General features: G+C 52.8%; 9 protein-coding genes across 9 annotated transcripts; 4 read left to right on the plus strand and 5 right to left on the minus strand.

Moving 5' to 3' along the window:
* Positions 1 to 46: 46 nt before the first annotated feature.
* J4E92_010263 (uncharacterized protein) lies at positions 47 to 568 on the minus strand (the record flags this gene model as incomplete). The annotated part of the gene is made up of 1 exon (XM_051501602.1): positions 47 to 568. One exon carries the CDS (start codon positions 566 to 568, stop codon positions 47 to 49), a length of 522 nt encoding a protein of 173 aa, XP_051348233.1.
* Positions 569 to 1,061: 493 nt separating this feature from the next.
* On the minus strand, positions 1,062 to 1,919 carry J4E92_010264 (uncharacterized protein; the record flags this gene model as incomplete). The annotated part of the gene is made up of 1 exon (XM_051501603.1): positions 1,062 to 1,919. The coding sequence occupies one exon, from the start codon at positions 1,917 to 1,919 to the stop codon at positions 1,062 to 1,064; it is 858 nt and encodes a 285-aa protein (XP_051348234.1).
* A 638-nt stretch (positions 1,920 to 2,557) lies between these two features.
* On the minus strand, positions 2,558 to 3,838 carry J4E92_010265 (uncharacterized protein; the record flags this gene model as incomplete). Its single annotated transcript, XM_051501604.1, has 4 exons — positions 2,558 to 2,590; positions 2,637 to 2,905; positions 3,135 to 3,730; positions 3,780 to 3,838. 4 exons carry the CDS (start codon positions 3,836 to 3,838, stop codon positions 2,558 to 2,560), a joined length of 957 nt encoding a protein of 318 aa, XP_051348235.1.
* Positions 3,839 to 4,215: 377 nt separating this feature from the next.
* Positions 4,216 to 5,175, minus strand: J4E92_010266 (uncharacterized protein; the record flags this gene model as incomplete). Its single annotated transcript, XM_051501605.1, has 2 exons — positions 4,216 to 4,360; positions 4,415 to 5,175. 2 exons carry the CDS (start codon positions 5,173 to 5,175, stop codon positions 4,216 to 4,218), a joined length of 906 nt encoding a protein of 301 aa, XP_051348236.1.
* A 379-nt stretch (positions 5,176 to 5,554) lies between these two features.
* On the minus strand, positions 5,555 to 6,112 carry J4E92_010267 (uncharacterized protein; the record flags this gene model as incomplete). Its single annotated transcript, XM_051501606.1, has 3 exons — positions 5,555 to 5,788; positions 5,840 to 5,937; positions 5,986 to 6,112. The coding sequence occupies 3 exons, from the start codon at positions 6,110 to 6,112 to the stop codon at positions 5,555 to 5,557; spliced, it is 459 nt and encodes a 152-aa protein (XP_051348237.1).
* Positions 6,113 to 7,777: 1,665 nt separating this feature from the next.
* On the plus strand, positions 7,778 to 9,814 carry J4E92_010268 (uncharacterized protein; the record flags this gene model as incomplete). The annotated part of the gene is made up of 1 exon (XM_051501607.1): positions 7,778 to 9,814. One exon carries the CDS (start codon positions 7,778 to 7,780, stop codon positions 9,812 to 9,814), a length of 2,037 nt encoding a protein of 678 aa, XP_051348238.1.
* Positions 9,815 to 10,631: 817 nt separating this feature from the next.
* J4E92_010269 (uncharacterized protein) lies at positions 10,632 to 11,879 on the plus strand (the record flags this gene model as incomplete). Its single annotated transcript, XM_051501608.1, has 2 exons — positions 10,632 to 10,705; positions 10,754 to 11,879. 2 exons carry the CDS (start codon positions 10,632 to 10,634, stop codon positions 11,877 to 11,879), a joined length of 1,200 nt encoding a protein of 399 aa, XP_051348239.1.
* Positions 11,880 to 14,741: 2,862 nt separating this feature from the next.
* J4E92_010270 (uncharacterized protein) lies at positions 14,742 to 15,866 on the plus strand (the record flags this gene model as incomplete). The annotated part of the gene is made up of 1 exon (XM_051501609.1): positions 14,742 to 15,866. The coding sequence occupies one exon, from the start codon at positions 14,742 to 14,744 to the stop codon at positions 15,864 to 15,866; it is 1,125 nt and encodes a 374-aa protein (XP_051348240.1).
* A 590-nt stretch (positions 15,867 to 16,456) lies between these two features.
* On the plus strand, positions 16,457 to 17,974 carry J4E92_010271 (uncharacterized protein; the record flags this gene model as incomplete). The annotated part of the gene is made up of 1 exon (XM_051501610.1): positions 16,457 to 17,974. One exon carries the CDS (start codon positions 16,457 to 16,459, stop codon positions 17,972 to 17,974), a length of 1,518 nt encoding a protein of 505 aa, XP_051348241.1.
* Between the last annotated feature and the right edge of the window lie 491 nt (positions 17,975 to 18,465).

An 18,465-nucleotide genomic window follows, 5' to 3' on the forward strand; every position in this document is an offset into this window, starting at 1 on the left:
GGTAGGGAACTGCATACGTGCGTAGACGGCAAACCGCTAGGTCCCGCTATGCTGAGGGCGGAGCGCCCGCTGCTTCGGTGAGTTTTGCCCGCCGAGCCCCCATACAAACCAGCCCCTCCTCCACCCCGTCAAGCTTTGTCATGCCCAATTCCTTCCTGTAGAGCGCTTGCGCTTGCTCGCCGCCGGTCAACAGGACCATCCACCGGAGGTTTTCCATTCCGGCGCAGATCTCGCGACAGCATGCGATGAGCCATTTGCCGAGTCCTTGGCCCTGTTGTTCGGGGACAAGGTAGACGTCTGTGAGGTAGGCGAGCGTTGTGTAGTCGGTAATGAAGCGCGCCATGCCAATAGGCTTCTTGACGCCATCCGAGACAGAGTATACACCGAGGGTGAGACTGTTGTCAAGCATGGTCGACAGGTCCGTGAAAGAGAGCGGTTTCGCCCAAAACATTGCGTCCGTCGCGTAGGCTTCCTGGACGAAGGTGTACGGAAGGAGCGACCGGTCGGAAGATATGAGGTAGGTGCCCGAAGCGAGAGTGCGCTCCCATTGGAAGATTTTTGAGTCCATCTTGTGCTTGAATTGATAATTCAGAGTGTGTGGTTGCAGATGTTGGCGAGCAGCTTCCCAATATACCTTCTGAGTCAACAGGTCCTACGTTCGGAGATATTCGCGACCCCTCGCGCCCTAGACGCCGACACCACCCAACCACCGTGCGACAACGCGACGACTTCACCTCCACCTTCCGCGCTGGACCTGGAACATGTGGCATGCGCAAATGGATGCCGCGATGCAGAAGTGAGGAGGTAGTCACCGCGACTGCCCTTTTCAAATGGCAGCACTTAGGTGAGGAAGGCGCATACATACGCGTACACCCTCGAGATTATGAGAACAAGTAGTTGATTGCACGCTACATATAGCATACGCCCGTTCAATCGCGCTTACCCAGTCACTTGCAGTAAGCTGCGAGGATGTTTACTCCCAGTCCCATTGTGACCACCTGCAGTCACGTGTCGATCACGCCCCTGTTCGTGGTCAGTAAAGCTCTTCAATACCAGCGGATCTACCCACAATCACGGCCTTCGCAATGCGCCATCAGCGTGTCTTTCCAAATTTCTCGGTCCAGAGTGGCGGGAGTGACGCGAAAGTCTTCATACCCATCCAGCGCCCCATACAACTCATAGCCAGCCTCGATCAGCTGCCGCATCAGAGGAAATAGCTCGCTCGCGCGTTCGGAGAGGAGACACATGGTGAATTCCTCGTCATACGTGTACTCACCTGGGCCATAAAGGTAATCTACTCGCAGGTGGAAAACGATCGATGCGCCAGGCGCGAGCTTGAATAGGCATTGTCGGAGTGGAGTGGCGTCGTCTTCGTCGAATTGTTCGCACAACTCGACCTCGACATGGCGCAGCAGACGATCGCCTTCCAGACCGAGACCCCAGATATCAGTCTCGAAGAACTCGGCGACCTCCGTAGGTGTGAGAAATAGCCACAATTTGGTATGATAATACCAGCGACGTGCAAACTCGCTCATAGTCTCCAAATCGACAAATTTCTCGCTACACATATGCGCGTATCCGTATCCGCGTTCCTCGGCATAACCCGCAATAATATCCCGGTATGGCTCGTCGACGTCTTCGAAGTATTCGTTGTTGATGAAAATCGGTTCATCTCGAGCAGGGGAGAGGATGTGGTCGTATATCATGTTCCGGAGCTCGAGGGGAAGCTTGTGTTGCACGGAGGCACACAATGCTCGACAGGACTGCTGGGCGTAGTGTTCGACATGAGCATCGGCGAAGTCTTCGTATTCTGACTGCGTACGATCCAGATTTGCGATTTGGGACGCCGTGAGTAGTGGACTGTTCTTGTCCAGAACATGGTCGATAAGTGCGCAATACCTGAGTGTGCTGGTTCTCATATTAGCACTAAACATCCACTTCATCAATGACCCAGGTGTCTACATTGCCTTCGGGATTATCGCAATTTTCATTTCCGTCCCCATGTATGCTGCAGCTCGCCTGTTCAGATTCTTGTATGAGGCTTTTGAGATGACTTACATGTACACGTTTTCACGAGTCAAATCGACTGTGTAAGCCATGTTGCTTTCGCCTTTTGGGGGCTTAGATGATGGGGTTGAAGTTCTGAGATATTTGGTTGGGTTGAATTGATCCACCGAAACAGAATCAGAACCAGACCGCAGTCTGAGTCATAGGCGCAGTCTATTCTTTCGGTCGGGTGGTGGCAATGGACAGTGAATCTTGTGATAGTAACGTGATAGTAATGAATGTAGTAAGAGCCTGGACAGAACCTTGGCATTCGATTCCGTCATCGTACAACTCGATCTGGAGAATACAAAGGTACTAGGGTGTACCTAAGAAACACGATAACCACGCCTGGAACGTCTCAGGGACTTTGGATCTTCTCCGCCGCATCCTTGCATCGCCATGTCATCTCCAACACAGGCTATTACCTGCACATTTTCCTCTTCCATCACCCTGTAGTCTATAATACAGACTCATAAAACTCGTCAGACGAATCATACGAATCACTGGCCGCTCATTCACGGCGGGCGCGTTTCGCAAGCATGACCTGGGACAAATTTAGCGAGTGTCTATCACCACACCATGTAACTTACTTTGTGATGATCCTCGAGTTTCTGCTTCCAACACTCCTCCGTCAGCTCCTCGCTCACAACCTTGAACTTCAAGTGGTAGCCCAGCTTCACCGTGACGCGGTATTCGGCTGTAACCAGCTTCTGGATGCCCGGGAATAGGAGTGCAAGATCCGGAGGCGGGACTGCTGCGCTGGGATCTGCCATTGCCCTTATCACTGCGTCTGTCGGTATAGCCTGGAAGCTGAGCAGAATGTTGGCACCAGTCTTGAGCGTGTAAAGCTCGGCCAAGTCTTTAGCTAGTTTGTCGCAATCTCCTGACGAGATAACAGGGGTGAACAGCTATCAAGCTGTTAGCACAGATAGTAAGATGTTCGAGAAATTGCCTTAGCTAAAGCGTAGCAAGGGGAATACATCTTCTTGTTTGCGCGCTCGTCTCGTGATGATCTGATTGCAAGGAGAATACATACTAGTAAGAAGTTAGCAAAATACCTTAAGAGCTGTTCGTGGCGGCTAGTTTACCCTCGATACTCCGGATCAGCTTCTGCGTATCGAGGCCGAAGCCATGAAAATCGGTTTCAAGGAACGAATTCACGTGGTGGGCCTGCATGAAGCGAAACGTGGACAGTCTGTACCATGCAAGAGCTAGCTCCAACATCGTGTCCTTGAGTATTGCCCTCGCTTCGAGTAAGTGGCCGTAGCCATTGCGTATGAGTGACGTCTGGAAGTGCTTGGAACGACTTGCGCTCGTGTGACCGGGGATGGCGAATGCTGGCGAAGCAGACGCCATTAGGTCATGATGATTGATACTGATCGCCATCTGGTCGTCGATGATGTAGCTGTATACCTCATCGCGAAGCTCTCGGGCGAACTTCGTCTCTAGCAGTTCTAGAACGACTCGCTGACGGTAGGCGGTGAAATCCTCCAAGTACTGCTGGAGAACGTTCTCGAGCTGGTCTAGTTTTGCTGTGATTTTGGCCAGCTTCTGCTTGAGATTTTGGAATCGTTGTCGGGTCTTCAACGTGAGATTACTACGCCTTTGATGAGGCCTTGTGCGATTGAGCTTAGCTCGGTCGGGTACTTCGATGTGTTTCAGAATCTGAATGTGCCTGAGGGTACTGAAGTTATCAGCAGCTGCTAGATTCGTAGACCTCGGACGGAACTTACTGGGAAACGTATTCATGGTCGAGAAAGAATCCTACAGCGGGCGGAGTGCGCACCTCCATGGCGATGGCTGGATAACAAGTGAGTAGAGAAGGTGGTTGAAGCAATGTCGGGGCGGGTAGTTGAGACTGTAGGGACCGAGGGGTGGGTGCTTTTCTCAACGCGGCGTTGCGATCAGTCATCTAAAGTGCACGTGAAGGGAAAGAAGACACGGGCCAGAGACTCAACCTACGGAGTGAAATATGTGGATTACAGGTCAGTCACGCCAACCTAGAAAAAGCCTGAACAGCCTGGAGCCGACGTTGCCGTTAAGCTACCTACTTTGCAGGATTTTGTCTTAATGTAGCCCGCAGACCAGTTTAACGTTTGTTCGTGTATGAGGTGGGTGTGCGCGTGGACACACTGATCTTTCAGCTATCACGCGAGAGGCGTATAGAGTCTAAAGAATGAACTTCTTCAAAAGATTGGCCAGCTTCTCAGGCTGCTCAAGTGCCAAGCTATGCCCACATTCCTCGAAAACCTCAGAAATATGCACCTTCTCCGCCGCAGACTCCATTTGCTCCTTGACCAGCGGGCCGAAGAACCTGAACTAGTCAGCATCAATCCGCATCAACACATCTTCTCGTCGTAAAACTTACTCCGGCGCCCCCACAGTCATAACACAACACCTCAGCTTCTCCCCAGTCAAAATCTCCTCCTCAACATCGACATTAACCCAATGCGCCCTATAACTCTCCAACACACCCCTCAACCCACCCGGCGCCTTCAAACACCTGACCCACTCATTCACAGCCACCTGATCCAGCGCACTAGGATTATAACACTCAGCCTTCATGAAATGCGTCCAAAACTCTTCTTCCTTCCCCTGAATCAACATCTCGGGTACATGCGGCAGCCAAAAGAAAGGGATATGCCAGTTCCACACACCGGCCTGGTTATACTGCGCCGCGATGTTTTTGCGCGTGAAGAAAGTTTGTTTGGTAAGGGCGTAGGAAAGCAGCATTTCGCAGAAGGAGAGGTGGGTTACGCGTTCGGGATACAGGCCCGCGAGGCAGAATGCATATGTTGCGCCGCGGTCTTCGCCGTGGACGGCGAATTTCTCGTACCCGAGTTGGGTCATGAGTTCGGCCATGTCTTTGGCGTTGGTGCGCCCATCGTAGCCTTCGCTTGCGGGGGGCTTGTCGGTTGCGCCGAAACCGCGGAGGTCGGGCGCGATGATGGTGAACTTTTTGGTTAGGAGGGGGACGATGCGGTACCAGTAGTAGTGTGTTTTGGGTGTGCCGTGGAGGAGGAGTAAGGGTGGGCCGGATCCGGATTTGATGTAGTGCAGGCGGATGCCGTTTACACGTGCCATGTGGTGGTGGACGGGCTTGCCATCGTGGTCGTGTATTTCGGGCATTGCAAGAAGGTTGCAGTTATTCTGGGTACGATCCTATCGGGCCTGTTGGTCTTGTACCACGTTGGGTTGTTCCAGCAGTATGGTGGTGGTTCTACCCCACATCCAACGTCATGGTTCACCGATGTGTGAGCGGAGCCAATTCCGCCCTAGAAACAAAAGCAAATCCACTGGCATTCCACCTGCACAGATTTGCATCGTACGATCATTTGGATGTAAGACTTCGAGAGGTATGAATACCGCCATATTGAACAGTCACATCCGGTTCTCACACGGAAGGTCAATGAAGATTGACTCGTATCGATTAGGAAGATTTCGCATTGTCAGTACAGCTTTGAGTACTGTCTTCTAGTTTCTATCTCTTTTTGACAACTGTTCCGCCTCATGAGTCCGGAATGGCAGCAATGGCCTCAACTTCGATCAAGAAGTTACCCGGTAGCTTGCCAACCTCAACAGCAGTGCGGGCTGGCTTGGGAGTGGGCAGCATAGCAGCATACACCTCGTTCATCGCGCTGTAATCCGACATGTTGGCAAGGAAGACGGTGGTCTTCATAACGTAGTCCCATGACGTGCCGGCTTCTTCGAGGATGACTGCAATGTTCTTGATGACTTGGGCCTGTATTGCGTAAGTATGAGTCCAGGATGAAGCTTTATTTGGCTTATGTACCGTTTGGGCTTCAATGCCACCTGCTACAATCGATCCATTGAACGAAGGTACTGTTCCTGAGGTGTAGACTATGCCCTTTGATGTCCATGCGCCGCTCGCTTGACAGTCATTAGCACGTAGTCATCAGACATCGGCTGGTAGCATACAGAGAATGGGACCTTGGGTACCAAGATAGGTCACAACCGGTTGCTCAGCGAGCTTTGGTGTTGGCTTGGCAACTACGGCACCAGTAACGGCGAGGAAAGTAGTGACAATGGAGGTGAAAGAGACCATGGTGAATGAATTACAGCGATTGAGTTCTGCGAGGTTATGAACGTAGATACTCGAGTATGATGATATGAGTATTCCGATATCGTTGGCCCTATACAGTCTTATAAGAGTTGGCAATGCTCGCGGATCATCATCTCCCGACTCTTTCGTGTTCGGTCAAGTTTGACCGCCCGCGTTGTACCGAATGCCATGGCTTCCAAGAGCTGCGAGTGTCCATGTACCAGGTAAAGCTCGTTGCCAATGCTCCTCCGACATGCAGCCAGTATTGTTGGATTCCAGCCACGGCTGAGGATCCGCGATACAGTCAGACCCGTTTGTAATGGTTAACGGTCCGCCGCCGGCTCCAAGGTACCGGAATGTCCACCAGGAACTGTACTACCTGCGCTACACTCAGCTCGGCAGGGCCTCGCGCAACCGTTTCGGCGCCATCGTGGGGTTCAAAATCGCGTAGATATCCAGCACGCACTAGAAAAGGAAGGAGGATAGCACTTGTGGCGAGGTGGAGCAGAGGTCAGCTAAGCTATCGCGAGAAGGGCCGTCGAAGATGTAGTTCGCCTGGGCGCCGAGATATCTCTGCATTTGTATCCTGCGTTTAACGCGCATTGTGAAGCGCGCATTCGTCCTGACGTAACGTGAGATAAAGGCTGCAGGGTGTTGAGATAAGAGTCGGGGTTTAGGCCAGCCGTTGCGCGTTATCGCAATCGTGGCTCCACCTGGGGTATCCATGGCTTGCCGCTCATTTGCCGACAGGATCCAGACCCCTGTCGGAATTATTGCTACCGTGAAGGGACAAGCTTTCCCTGCGGAGTTTTGACATTGTTCCCGGACGAAGTTCTATGCCACGTTTTTGGCATATTCTGTGTCCGACTCATGCTGGTAGCTCAGCCCCACATGGACGCGTTCAGTGCGTTGAAGGGTCGCGCTGGACGAACATGCACATCATCGCACGCACCTCGCTTCTGTGTCACCTTCGCAACAACGCAGTCGATAGGGTGTGTAGCCTTCATCTTGAGGTATGTTCTGTGAGAATAGTGTCCCTCGTTCTTGTTCGAACGTACTGGCGGTCCATGATATCTGGCGTCGAGGAGGACCGCATTGGATGGTTCAAGGTAGCATCGTGAAGTTGCATACGCAGCGCTGGTATCAGAGCCGAGATCGCTCGGAATGACGGTCGTGGCTAAACCGAGACTCCTGTCTTATCCGATGTGGGTTATCTTTTCGTTGGTAGGAACCTCAGTCCACAATGCCATCTCTTCCGTAAGCTGAGTCTCCACACTATCACCCGTACTGCATAGCGCTACTGCACCTCGCTTCGAGGGTATACTGCGGGTCAACTGTAACAGGCATTTGGGCGTGTCGCGTACCCCATCTTACTTACGAAAAGTCTTGTAGAAGTCGCGCATGGCGACGCCCTGTGGTCCTTATCGCGGCCGAATGCATAGCATTTTTTGTTAGGCCAACGGCAAACGGTCCGTCGCAACGACAACTTCCGATGATCATAGCCACGCCCTACGACGATAAGGCTTGGTGACCAACGAGAATGCGAAAGAAGGTGTAAGCTTGTGCAGTACTGCCCGCTGTTGTCGTGCATGTAGATCTGTATATGAGCAGGGCATCTTTCCTTTCATCTCACACTCCTCATCATATCCATCTCTTCTTTACACAACGATGAAGGGTCTTTTCACAGCCTCTTCGGCTGCCCTGTCTTTGGCTGGTGGTGCTATTGCCAGCCCAGTTGCTCCTCGTTCGGAAGTTGTCTTCTTCAAGCCCCTGGCTGTCACGTCCAACTCGGTACACAACGTCCATGTCGGCTACGGAGACGATGACTTCGAGGGCGAAATTCGTCTCGTGTATGGCGAATGCGGCATGAAGAGCCATGCCGACGGTCACCACGATGTGGCATCCCACTACATCAAGCGTTCAAGTCGTCCCGAGCGGTTCGTCTGGATCGTGCCGGATGATGCTGTCCACGGCGGATGCCTTCACGCCTTCTCAGGCTCCAACTTGATTGGCCGCTCAGCGCCCATCTCGATCCAACATCCACCAAGGAAACGAGAGGAGATCTCCGACGTGGCTGACGCCATGGGTCCTTGGTTCGACGGTGTGGCCTACATGGAGGCGAAGCAAAACAACGCATCATATGCCGCAGTCGAGAAGAGCAAGAAGATCGCCATTGTTGGAGGAGGTATGTCGGGGTTGATGACAAGTCTTCTCCTCGACTCCGTAGGCATCCACGATTGGCACATCCATGAGTCCTCGCAGCGTATCGGTGGCCGTATCCGGACTAAATACCTGGCAGGCAGCACACCCGAGCAATACCAGTACCAGGAGATGGGGCCCATGCGATTCCCTGTCTCCATCACCTACCCGGATCAGAACGAAACACTGGAAATCAATGATCACAAGATGGTTTTCCAGCTCGGAGACGTCCTGAACCAGATGAACGGAGGCAACACCAGCGATCTTGCCGTCAACTTCATCAACTGGATCCAATCAAGCCCAAACCTGCCCGCTAACTCAAATGGGTACCGTCTGCCAAACGGCCGTATTCCTAGCGCAGCGCAGATCAAGAGCAACGCAACAGCCTACACATTGCCAGCAGCTGAGGGCCCAGATGAGGAGGCCGTGGAGAAGGCGGAGGAGGCATACGAAGAATTCGTTGGATACACACCGGAGGTTGAGCGTGAGATCGCCACAAATGTCTTCAAGGCCCATAAGAATGCCGTCGACAAGGGTCTCTTCCATTGGTCCGAGGCTGCGTACATCAAGTACGCGCTGAACGCCAGCGATGATGTTGTGGACTACATCACTGGCAACGCCGACGCTCCGATCTGGGAATACGACACTGTATACTTCAAGGCCACGGATTGGCGAACCATTGACAAGGGTCTGGAGTCATTGCCTCGTGCATTCTACCCCCACGTCCAGGACCGTCTGACTTTAGGGCGCAAGGTAACCGGCCTGAAGCACGATGAGAGCACCGGCAAGATCGCTGTCCAATGGCGCCAAGATCCTTTCGCCATGGAGCCGGAGAGCGAGGAATACGACTACGCAGTCGTTGCGGTGCCTTTCTCCAAGGTCAGGCTATGGGATCTCCCCCAGTACTCCTCGCTTCTGTCGCGCGCCATCAGCGAGATGAACTACCAGCAGTCCTGCAAGGTCTCTCTGCACTACAAGACTCGATTCTGGGAACACCTCCCAGAGCCCATCATCGGTGGCTGCGGCTCAGTCGACATCGCAGGTATCGGCAGCGTTTGCTACCCCGCGTACAAGGTCAACTCAACTGGGCCCGGTGTCATCCTCGGATCGTACATCTCTGGTACCCTTGCGCGCTCAGTGGGTGCGCTCAGCGAAGAAGACCACGTAGCGATGGTCCAGCGGGCGATGGTGGAGATTCATGGCGATGTGGCTTCCGAGCAGTGGACTGGTGCATACGAGCGCCAGTGCTGGGAGACCGACGAGCACCAAGCCGGTGCTTGGGCTTCCCCATTCGTTGGCCAACAAGACCTGTTCCTGCCCGCCTACTACAAGACCGAAGCCCAAACCATCTTCATCGGTGAGCACACCAGCTACACACACGCCTGGATCTTCTCAGCACTTGACTCCGCCGTGCGCGGCACTTCGCAACTGCTGCTGGACATGGGTCTGGTCGACGAGGCGAAGCAAATCGTGGATACCTGGATGGGAAGGTGGATCTCCATCTAGATGGCCCAATAGAAGAAAGTAAAAGCTAGATAAACAGCATAACAATGAATAATGCCTGATCAATGCGACAACGCACTGCAATGATGGTGAAGTAAGGTCGTGAGAATTATTGAAAGACGCGTGGTGCAGGCGCGATGGGGTGCGACTCCCCTGCGATGGCGTCATCGCCCCTGAAAGTTTAAGACCGAGGCTTTCACATTCACATGCATGTCTCCGGCCATCCATAAACATTCTCGAAGGGCTCTCTTTGCCCCCCATCGATGAGGTGACAACAATCGCGCATGGAGCTGTTCTGCATCGGCGGAAAATGCGATCGTCCAGCCAAATACGACGTCGTTCGTGTCCGCTGCCACTGACAGGTCACAGTGCCGATCATGGGAGTATTCTTGGCGATATTTGTTCACGTGATCACGCGCCTAGTCACCCCCAAACACGATCATCAGCTACATTGGACGCGACAACTGACGTTGCAACACTCACGAAGTTCAGCCGTCGTTGCTCAATGTGGTGCACGTCCAGACTGAGCGATCGAGACGACATTGCCATCTTACGTATGCAAGAGAGATCCTGAAAAGATGCGCTGCCGTCTACATCTTTATGAACGAAAAGGAGTAGCCAAAACCTAATGTGATGAGGGCTTCTGGGAGGGCTATACATCTCTTCTTGTATAGGATGTCGCTACCACGAAACCCGATCGATGAGCCAACTCGTCATTTCCGAAGTTGCGCCGCACCCCAGTAGGAGTCTGGATATGTATATGTCACAGAGTTCACCTTGCGCGCAACTTGGTGTACTCAGACAGTTACATCTCTCGACTATGGCGATATCTCACCCAGAGAATCCAGTGCGGTCTGCTGGAGCGCTCAAGCGATTCCGTAACATGCTCGACAAGTGAGACAAATCTTCACAATTCACGTGTGTTGTGCTGATAGCCCAAAGGGACTGGTCTGATGCGGAGCCCTGCAGAAAGAAGCTCAAGACCGAAATTCGCAAACAGAAGCGAGCGATTCTCATTGCCAACGCGCTGTTGCGTGGATCGAAGCGCCTTGCTGACACCCCTTACGGACCCGCTATACACGCCGCCGCGCAAGCCTGGAAGAGACACGCGAAATTCCTCCCGTACGAGAACTCCGTTGCAGTACTGAAGAAGAAATACAGCTTTTACAACTACAACAAAGAAGTACGTCGTTACGTATGTCACGGACTTCTCGAGAAGATCGCAGCGCAAGAGATTCGTGACCAAATATACGGATACCTGGTTGAGCCTGGTCTGGTCACGCTTGTTGAGTCCTCGGATAGCCTCAGGGACGAGCGTGAGAAAGACCATAGATATGTGGGTAGCCGCCGACAAGCATGTCTATCTTCACGAGACCAAGAGTACTGGAGCTTCGACTTCCTCTGCAAGCAGTCTGGGTTACCAGAGATCTTCCAGTGCGAGCATGTCGGTCACAAGTTCTTAGTTGAACTAGTGCAGCACTGGTACAGAGTCAACACCTTCGCCATCGAGCTTCCCGATGACTTATCGCTTATCCCGGACTTCACTATTCAAGATCGTTGGCAGCTGGGTATCGTGCCACGCGACCATATCAAGACTATAATGTTCTCCATTCACATGGCTTTCGTTGAGCGAGATGGCCAGGGAGCTCCGCCACCGCAATTGCCGCTGCTACGCAAGGGACTGGAGCAGTTCCTGCATTTCAATCCTGGTACAAAGATCAAGTTCACGGTCCGGACCAGCTCACCACCTGGGAGTAGGTTCATCAGCAGCGCCTTTTCGTCGCGTAACATAGTCTCACGGGTACCGCATGCATGGGGTCTTTGGGCACGCAACGAGACAGAGATACTGGAGATTGTCAAGGATCTCGAGAGCGGACTTTTCGATACGTTCAGGAGACTTTGTGATGCTGGACTTCTACTGGAGTTTAATATGGACCCTTATCATACGGGTCACGATCTGGAGATCATGGTCAACCATAAAGAGGAGATCACATATGATTCGTGGGCTGAGAAGGTACTAGCATATCGACAGGTATTCGAGGGGAGGATTAAAGCAATGCGAACTTAAAGGCTACTTTGACAATAGTTAGCCCACCCTCTATGGGTTAGTTCTAGCCCAGTACCCTAGGTCATAACAAATACACCCTCTAATGTGCAATCAATGCATCAACAACAATCTCCCCACTCCTTTCTCTAGCAACTAAATCCACAATCCGTGGTACGACATCTACCGTCGCCGTAATAAGCTGTCAAACAGCTGCAGATATCGGGGGTAGCTTGTGTCTAGTGTTGATTAGAGAGTACATTAGGAGACTCCGGATTGCAGGTCACTTACATCAAGACATTGCTCGTACCAGAGTGCGCAGATGTAGCACCATAAGAGAGGTTTCCCGTCAGCGGCTTCGGCCGCGACGGCCGCGTCGACTGCGGCGTCAATTGCAGTGACATCGGGGCGCAGGGCTAATGATGCAGGGACTGCGATGGCAGTTGTGGCCATGAAGGTGGTGATGATGGGGAGGAAGCGCATGGTCGGTCTCTATTATTGGAATAAGTTCTGGTGGTTAGACGTTCGGTTGAAGATTGAGTTCTTCCAAATTGCTGTGATGATTGTCTTTGGAGAGACGTAGCGCAGGCTCTTCTTATAGTTGGGAGGCTCCTGGTACCAGTAATAATGCGTCAACCGCGGCGCGAGCGCTATCACGGCATATGACTTTGCCGACGAGTGAAGGACGAAGTCGCGATTTAACCGCTGTATAGGTGAATGGTGGTCACGAAAGCAGTGAACCCCTTACTTATCATGAGGGGCAGTGTATCGATTGACGAGCTTATGTGACGTATCATAATGAGATCGTGCCCATCAGCAGGTGCGTCGTAACAGATCTGTCCTCGATCTTCGATATCGCACATCACATCCTATGGGTTCCCGTTGCAGCCAGATGTCGACGAGCTCAACACTCTTCAGTAGATTGTTGCTCTGGGAAAGTTCTAGCTCTTATGATTTGTGATATCCCAGCCGGAAGACATACGATCGGTTTACTAGAAATGAATGATAGAAGGTGCAATCGTCTGTAGCTTACAGTAGTATGTGAGCGTCAGCGCCCTTCATCAGTTCCATGTGCCATCTCCATCGGGCTCTCCGACGCAGGCGCAGGTGAATTATGCCCAGCCGCTCTTGTAGGCCAACCCCGCAGCTGATAACAGCTTCCCACCGGACGATACATGCAAGATAGCTCAAAACTCCGCAACGTCGTATGTATGCTTGCGGCGTGGCACTGACGACTCATGTCGATGACGTCGTGTCGCTGAACATGCCCACCAGCGATTGAACAGTCGGGGAAGCAAGGGCGTGAGTCACATCGGAGATGGTGTGCGGGACGTAGTAATCGGCTAGATCATGCGCCGGCCCGCTTTTGAGTCACACGAGGCAATCGAGATGCTGAAGGACGATGCATCAGCAGGTGCGTGTTCGGACACGCGTGGACAAAGTGGACGTCACGTGGACGTTTATCGATAAGCTAGCGCCGGAACATCCTGACGCGGGCACCGCGAAACGTCACCTCACGACGCGTGCCATGGATGCCTTCATCCTCCTTGTCCCCAATCGCGATCTGCCCATATGCCAACGACACCTGCTTCCTCTTTCTCTGGTAGTGTGCGCGTATGGAGTGACACCCTGACCGGGTGACACGCGCTTGTCCTGTTCCTGTCCCGCTAGTTACCAGCTCCGCCGCCGGGAACGCACGATCGAGTCCCTTTCGCTTGCCGCTGACGCATCGGTCTCGTACACCTAGCTCATACGAGCGCATTCGGATAGGAATATATCGCTCGAGTGGTGGGAAGCCGGTTCGCGCTGGTAAATGCCGCAAGATCGCTACGGGAGATCATGCTGAATGCATGCTGCTTCGGCGCTGAGGTCGCCAAAGGGCGGGCCCCACCATCCTCAATACACATTCGGCGATGGTGACTTTCCAGTCATGCTGGATAATCGCCGTGTGGAGCGCACCTTGTTGGGCCGTCCATTCAGGTAGCAGACAAGAGCGAGGAAGCCTCAAGGCAGAAAGGGCGGCTGTGCTATGCTCCTTTCATACGCCTGCTATATCCCGCTTCCCGATTGGCGCATCGCAATATTCTGGCAACACTTCATTCGAAGAAAAACCTGACGCTATGATGCCTACGTTGACGTTAGGTCATCTACTCGGCAAGATTTCGTCTTGATGTAGGCTGCAAACCTGATGCAGCATGCAGCGCATACCTCCGCATTCAATATATAGTAGTAAAGAAAGCGTTCAGTCCTGACGGCCTTCATTCCAGAATAGGCCAGCGGCATGCGGCATATCCTATCAGGCAGCTGCGATTTGAGATTCTGTCGAATTGCGTGGAACCGTGGAGTCATCAAGTGTGGTGGGGGAGTACATATAAAGTCCCGTTCCATGGTAAAGGCGGCTTAGCGAGTATACCTGCCCCTTGAATGCTTTGTGCAGCCGCCAGAACCCAAGCCATTCACGTGTGCACGCTAGCGTAGATCAGTCTTCGGAAGCCGCATAACAGCTCAACCTGCCGCACCGTCCTCGCTGATTCCAACCTCATCGCACTGCCACCACGCACATAAAGCCTGCTCAACTCCCGCGCTGTCGCGTCAAGCACGACTGCATCCCGCACCCCACACAAAGCAACAGTCGACCTGCTTCTTCCGCACGACATTATCCCTCAACACTACACCCTGTGGTCGCGGCATTCTACCTGGTGAATCCTAGTGCTCCCGATTAGCGCATGCTTTCACCCCTGTCGTGCGTTGGCTGAACCCACCCCACATCGCGCCACCTGAAACAGGAACATCGTCAAAGGACATCACCAGTCACCGATCCGATTGTATCTTTCTCACACGTACTTCAATCCACCGCGACAATTACTCAAACCCGTTGTAGCCGTCATGGCGAGATTTGACGACTTCCCGGCAGAGTTGCGCAACATGGTATACGACCAGCTTCTCCGCGATCGTCATATCCAGCAGCCAACTCACAACTCTCTTGCACTCTTCACCGTCTCACACCAAGTGCATCTAGAGTCTACTTCTTACTTCTACAAGAACAATCCCATCAGCATCTGCGCCCCGGAATCGCCTGTAAACGCCAGCGCCACCGTGCTTCCTCCTATCGCCGATAGGTACCTTCGATTCTTAAGTCGACTCAACGTATCTGTCACGATTGGGAGAGCAATTCCGGAAAGAGAGCGCAAGATCGCCGATACCATAGCATCACTAGCTACTATCGGCGCAGCCTTCGAGGACCTGGAAATTTGCATTCAATCCTCCTTATCGAGGCTTACGAATTCACGCGTCGACGACTCCGTATTGCACGCCAACCATCCCATCACGGTTTCATTGCGACGACTGCTCGATTCTGGAGTGGCAAAAGTTTTGCGCCTCGATCTCCACAAAGTCTGGTTCGCGCCCGGTATCGCCCAAGATCTTCACGTACGATACGGCACTCGGCTCCAGTTCGTGGGTGGCAGCAATTCTATCAGGGACCCACTCAGCATGGAAAGGTCTCTCACTGGCGTTTCTTCAAGCTCTCATCTGACCACCTTAGGTGTCGATGACGAAGTCATGGCCAACGCTTGCTCGGACGATGCTTACACTCCCCGGACGCCATCTTCTCTTCCTTCCTCGATTTGTTCACCATTCCAAGATCTGGACATGTTTTCGGTGACGTCGTTCGATCTCAACTCCGATACTACTACCGACGACGAAGGGTCTATGGAGCACCCGAATGAAGGATCGTTCTTCTCTGGCGCCGACATCGAAGAATGGGAGGCCTCAACACAGGCAGCGGAACAGGAAGAACCGAAACACCCGTACGACATCGAAATCGATGAAGACGAAGACGATGATGAGGATGAAGAGATGGAAGACATATCGCAAGATGATATGGAGGCGATATTTGGCAATCTGGAGGAGACCGCTCATCACGTTGCCAATGATGCTGATATTTCATACATGACTAACTTTGCGCCTGAGCTGCTTTTGACTCGGCACAATCTTGGTCATCTGGAATGAGGCTTACGTGGTACTACTACTAGGTCTAGGATATGGTGGACTTCCCATGATGTCAGTGCGTGTTGTACAACAACCATGATTAGGCATGATTGCAGCGAGCATGTCGCGTGCAATTTGCGGTTATGGCATCTTTCCTTTCTCCGGCACTCAGCATACAGCGATCTTCAGCACCGAAGCGTCCTCATCGCGTTTTACACCAGCGAGTGTTAGCATTTGTTAACGGCGTTTTCTTGGTCTTTCACATGTATCGGATACCCGTACGCCACCATTACCAGCATTAAGGCGTTTTTCCTTCATTCCACGACGATATACTGGCACGGAAATCGCCACGTCTCTTTATAGAAATTACCAATCGGAAACATACCTTCCATCCCATCTCCCTTCGGCCTTTCGATGTCATCATACCTGAGTCATCGGGCATGACTCCCATAAACTTACATCCTCATTGCTAATCAGCTTCTCGCAGCACTAGTATTCTCCCTTCATCATCCCCGCCGTAGCTCTCTGCGGTCAGCGATATGGGGAATGATCGATCCAGACTTCGCAAGCCCCACGTTGTCAATCTTCGTGACTCTCAGCACGACGCAGCCATGCCGCAGCCGGAGAACCCCTTCGCTCACTTCTTTCACTCCCAAGCACGCCGCAGATCCGAGTCCGCTGCAATCCCAATTCACGACCGTGATGTCAAGCGCGACACGGCGACAAGCTCTACGGCGCGCAATCCCTTTGCGCCACCGGTTCCACCAAAGGACGAGCCGTGTAAGACGGCGTCTACTTCAACAGCGATGAGTGAGACAAGAGACACTCTGTCTGCCTTGGAGAAAGAGTGGATGCTGAACGACTGCATCCAGCCGACATTGGCACGTGAAGATAAGTTGAGGCAAGAATACTCACCGAAGAGTATGAGGGCGATAGATGAAAGCGAAATTCGGGAGGGAAGGTCACCGGCCAGCTGCATACATCCAGCTTTGAGGTCGACCTCATCACCCCCACGAAGCTTTGTAGCTCTCCGGGAGAGTGTTCAAGATAGCGGGGTCGACGTGTTCAGCCCTCTAACCTCCAGCGAAGCAACATCGGAGGATGCCAACAGCGAAGTCAAGTCGAAGGTCACAAAGCGCGACACCGTTGCCGATCTATTCAGCGAGATCATGGGAACCGGTAAAGCGCCACGACTACCGCGTCAGAGAGTGCTAGACGAGGTCTCTACCCGGTCCGCCGTGCCACCTCCCCTGCGTATACCCAGCAAGCCCAAGCCTTCACCCCGTGGTAGCGCCCTACCGCCGACGCACAAGTACAACAAGCTAGAGCTAGGCGGCCGTCCTTCACTCCAGATCGTAACGACGTTCGCCGAGCCTAGAACCGCACCAGAGCCCCTCGCCAATCGTCGCAGTTACACGAAGCGCATGAGTCACGGGCACGGTCGTAAGGACAGACCAGCACGCGCATCTATGATGAGATGGAGTCTCTTCCCGCCAAAAGATGCGCAAGGACCTCTGCCGCAAGTCCCAGAACGACGGAATGAGACACCGCCCATACCCCGGAAAAGCAGCAAGAGAGGCAGGAGTATCACATTGGAAGAGCCATTGCTACCCAGGAAGAGCGCGACTCCTCTCGAAGAAGAAAGCTCGCCGCCGCCTTTGCCTATCACTAAACAACGGCGCGCGCAAACTTTTCCAGCGCAGAAAAGCTCTCATAAACTGCGGAAGGATTCAGACATTCGTCTTTTACCCACACTACCTCAGCGCAGAGCCACGCATCACATCACCGTGAACAGGATGCGCGATCCAGATGAAGCGTTCGAGGAACTGATCGCGCTTCGCAGACGCGCGACCGCTGATGTTGACGGAGGCGCACTCATAGTGCCTGCTAGGGCGAATGGCAAAAAAGACAGTGGCAGTGGCGGTGGCGGAGGAGATTGTTTCGGCCTATACACCACAGCAAAGGGTCGCGTCGATGACATCGTAGAAGTAGTGCGCAGCGTGAGAGAAAAGAATAGGGCGAGGAAGAAGCGAGAGAAGATGATGGCGGAGGTGAGGAGGAAGTATGAGGAGATGGCTAGTGCTACTACTAATCAGACGGGTGGGGAGGGAGGGTATAAGTGGTTGTGATTGGAGATGTGATGGGGTTTACTATGTTGATGTATCTATGTTATACTTTATCTAAAGTTGTGTGATGTTCATCCTTTCGCGTCTTTCGATTGTGATGATGGCCACACAAAGTTCTTTGCCTTGCCTTCTCGCAGGTCTTCAGCTGTGGGTGGGATGGTGGGTTGACGTATAGGTCGTTCCCGCCCATCCGATGAGTGAGCCGAGGAAGGCTCGGCTTGTGCCTGTGGTGTAAACGTTGTTGCGCGAGGGTTCAGAATCTGTGCGACTCTTGCTAGGAATTCTGGACTGAAACTAGGTTCTGCGTTGGGTGATGTCACAGTGGCATCGATGTCATCCTGGCTGGTATTGGGTTTTTCGTTGGGTGATGCCATAGTGAATGGCGGTGTAATGTGGAAAGCGTGAGAGATGCCTGGATGTACGGTAGTGTTTTCAGAAGACTTTTTCTGACTGCAAAGGTGGGAAGAAATGGGTAGGGAAAGAAATACTTCATA

Source organism: Alternaria infectoria (assembly GCF_024043175.1).
Source record: "Alternaria infectoria strain BMP 0036 chromosome Unknown scaffold_33, whole genome shotgun sequence".
In the NCBI taxonomy this organism is placed as follows: domain Eukaryota; kingdom Fungi; phylum Ascomycota; class Dothideomycetes; order Pleosporales; family Pleosporaceae; genus Alternaria; species Alternaria infectoria.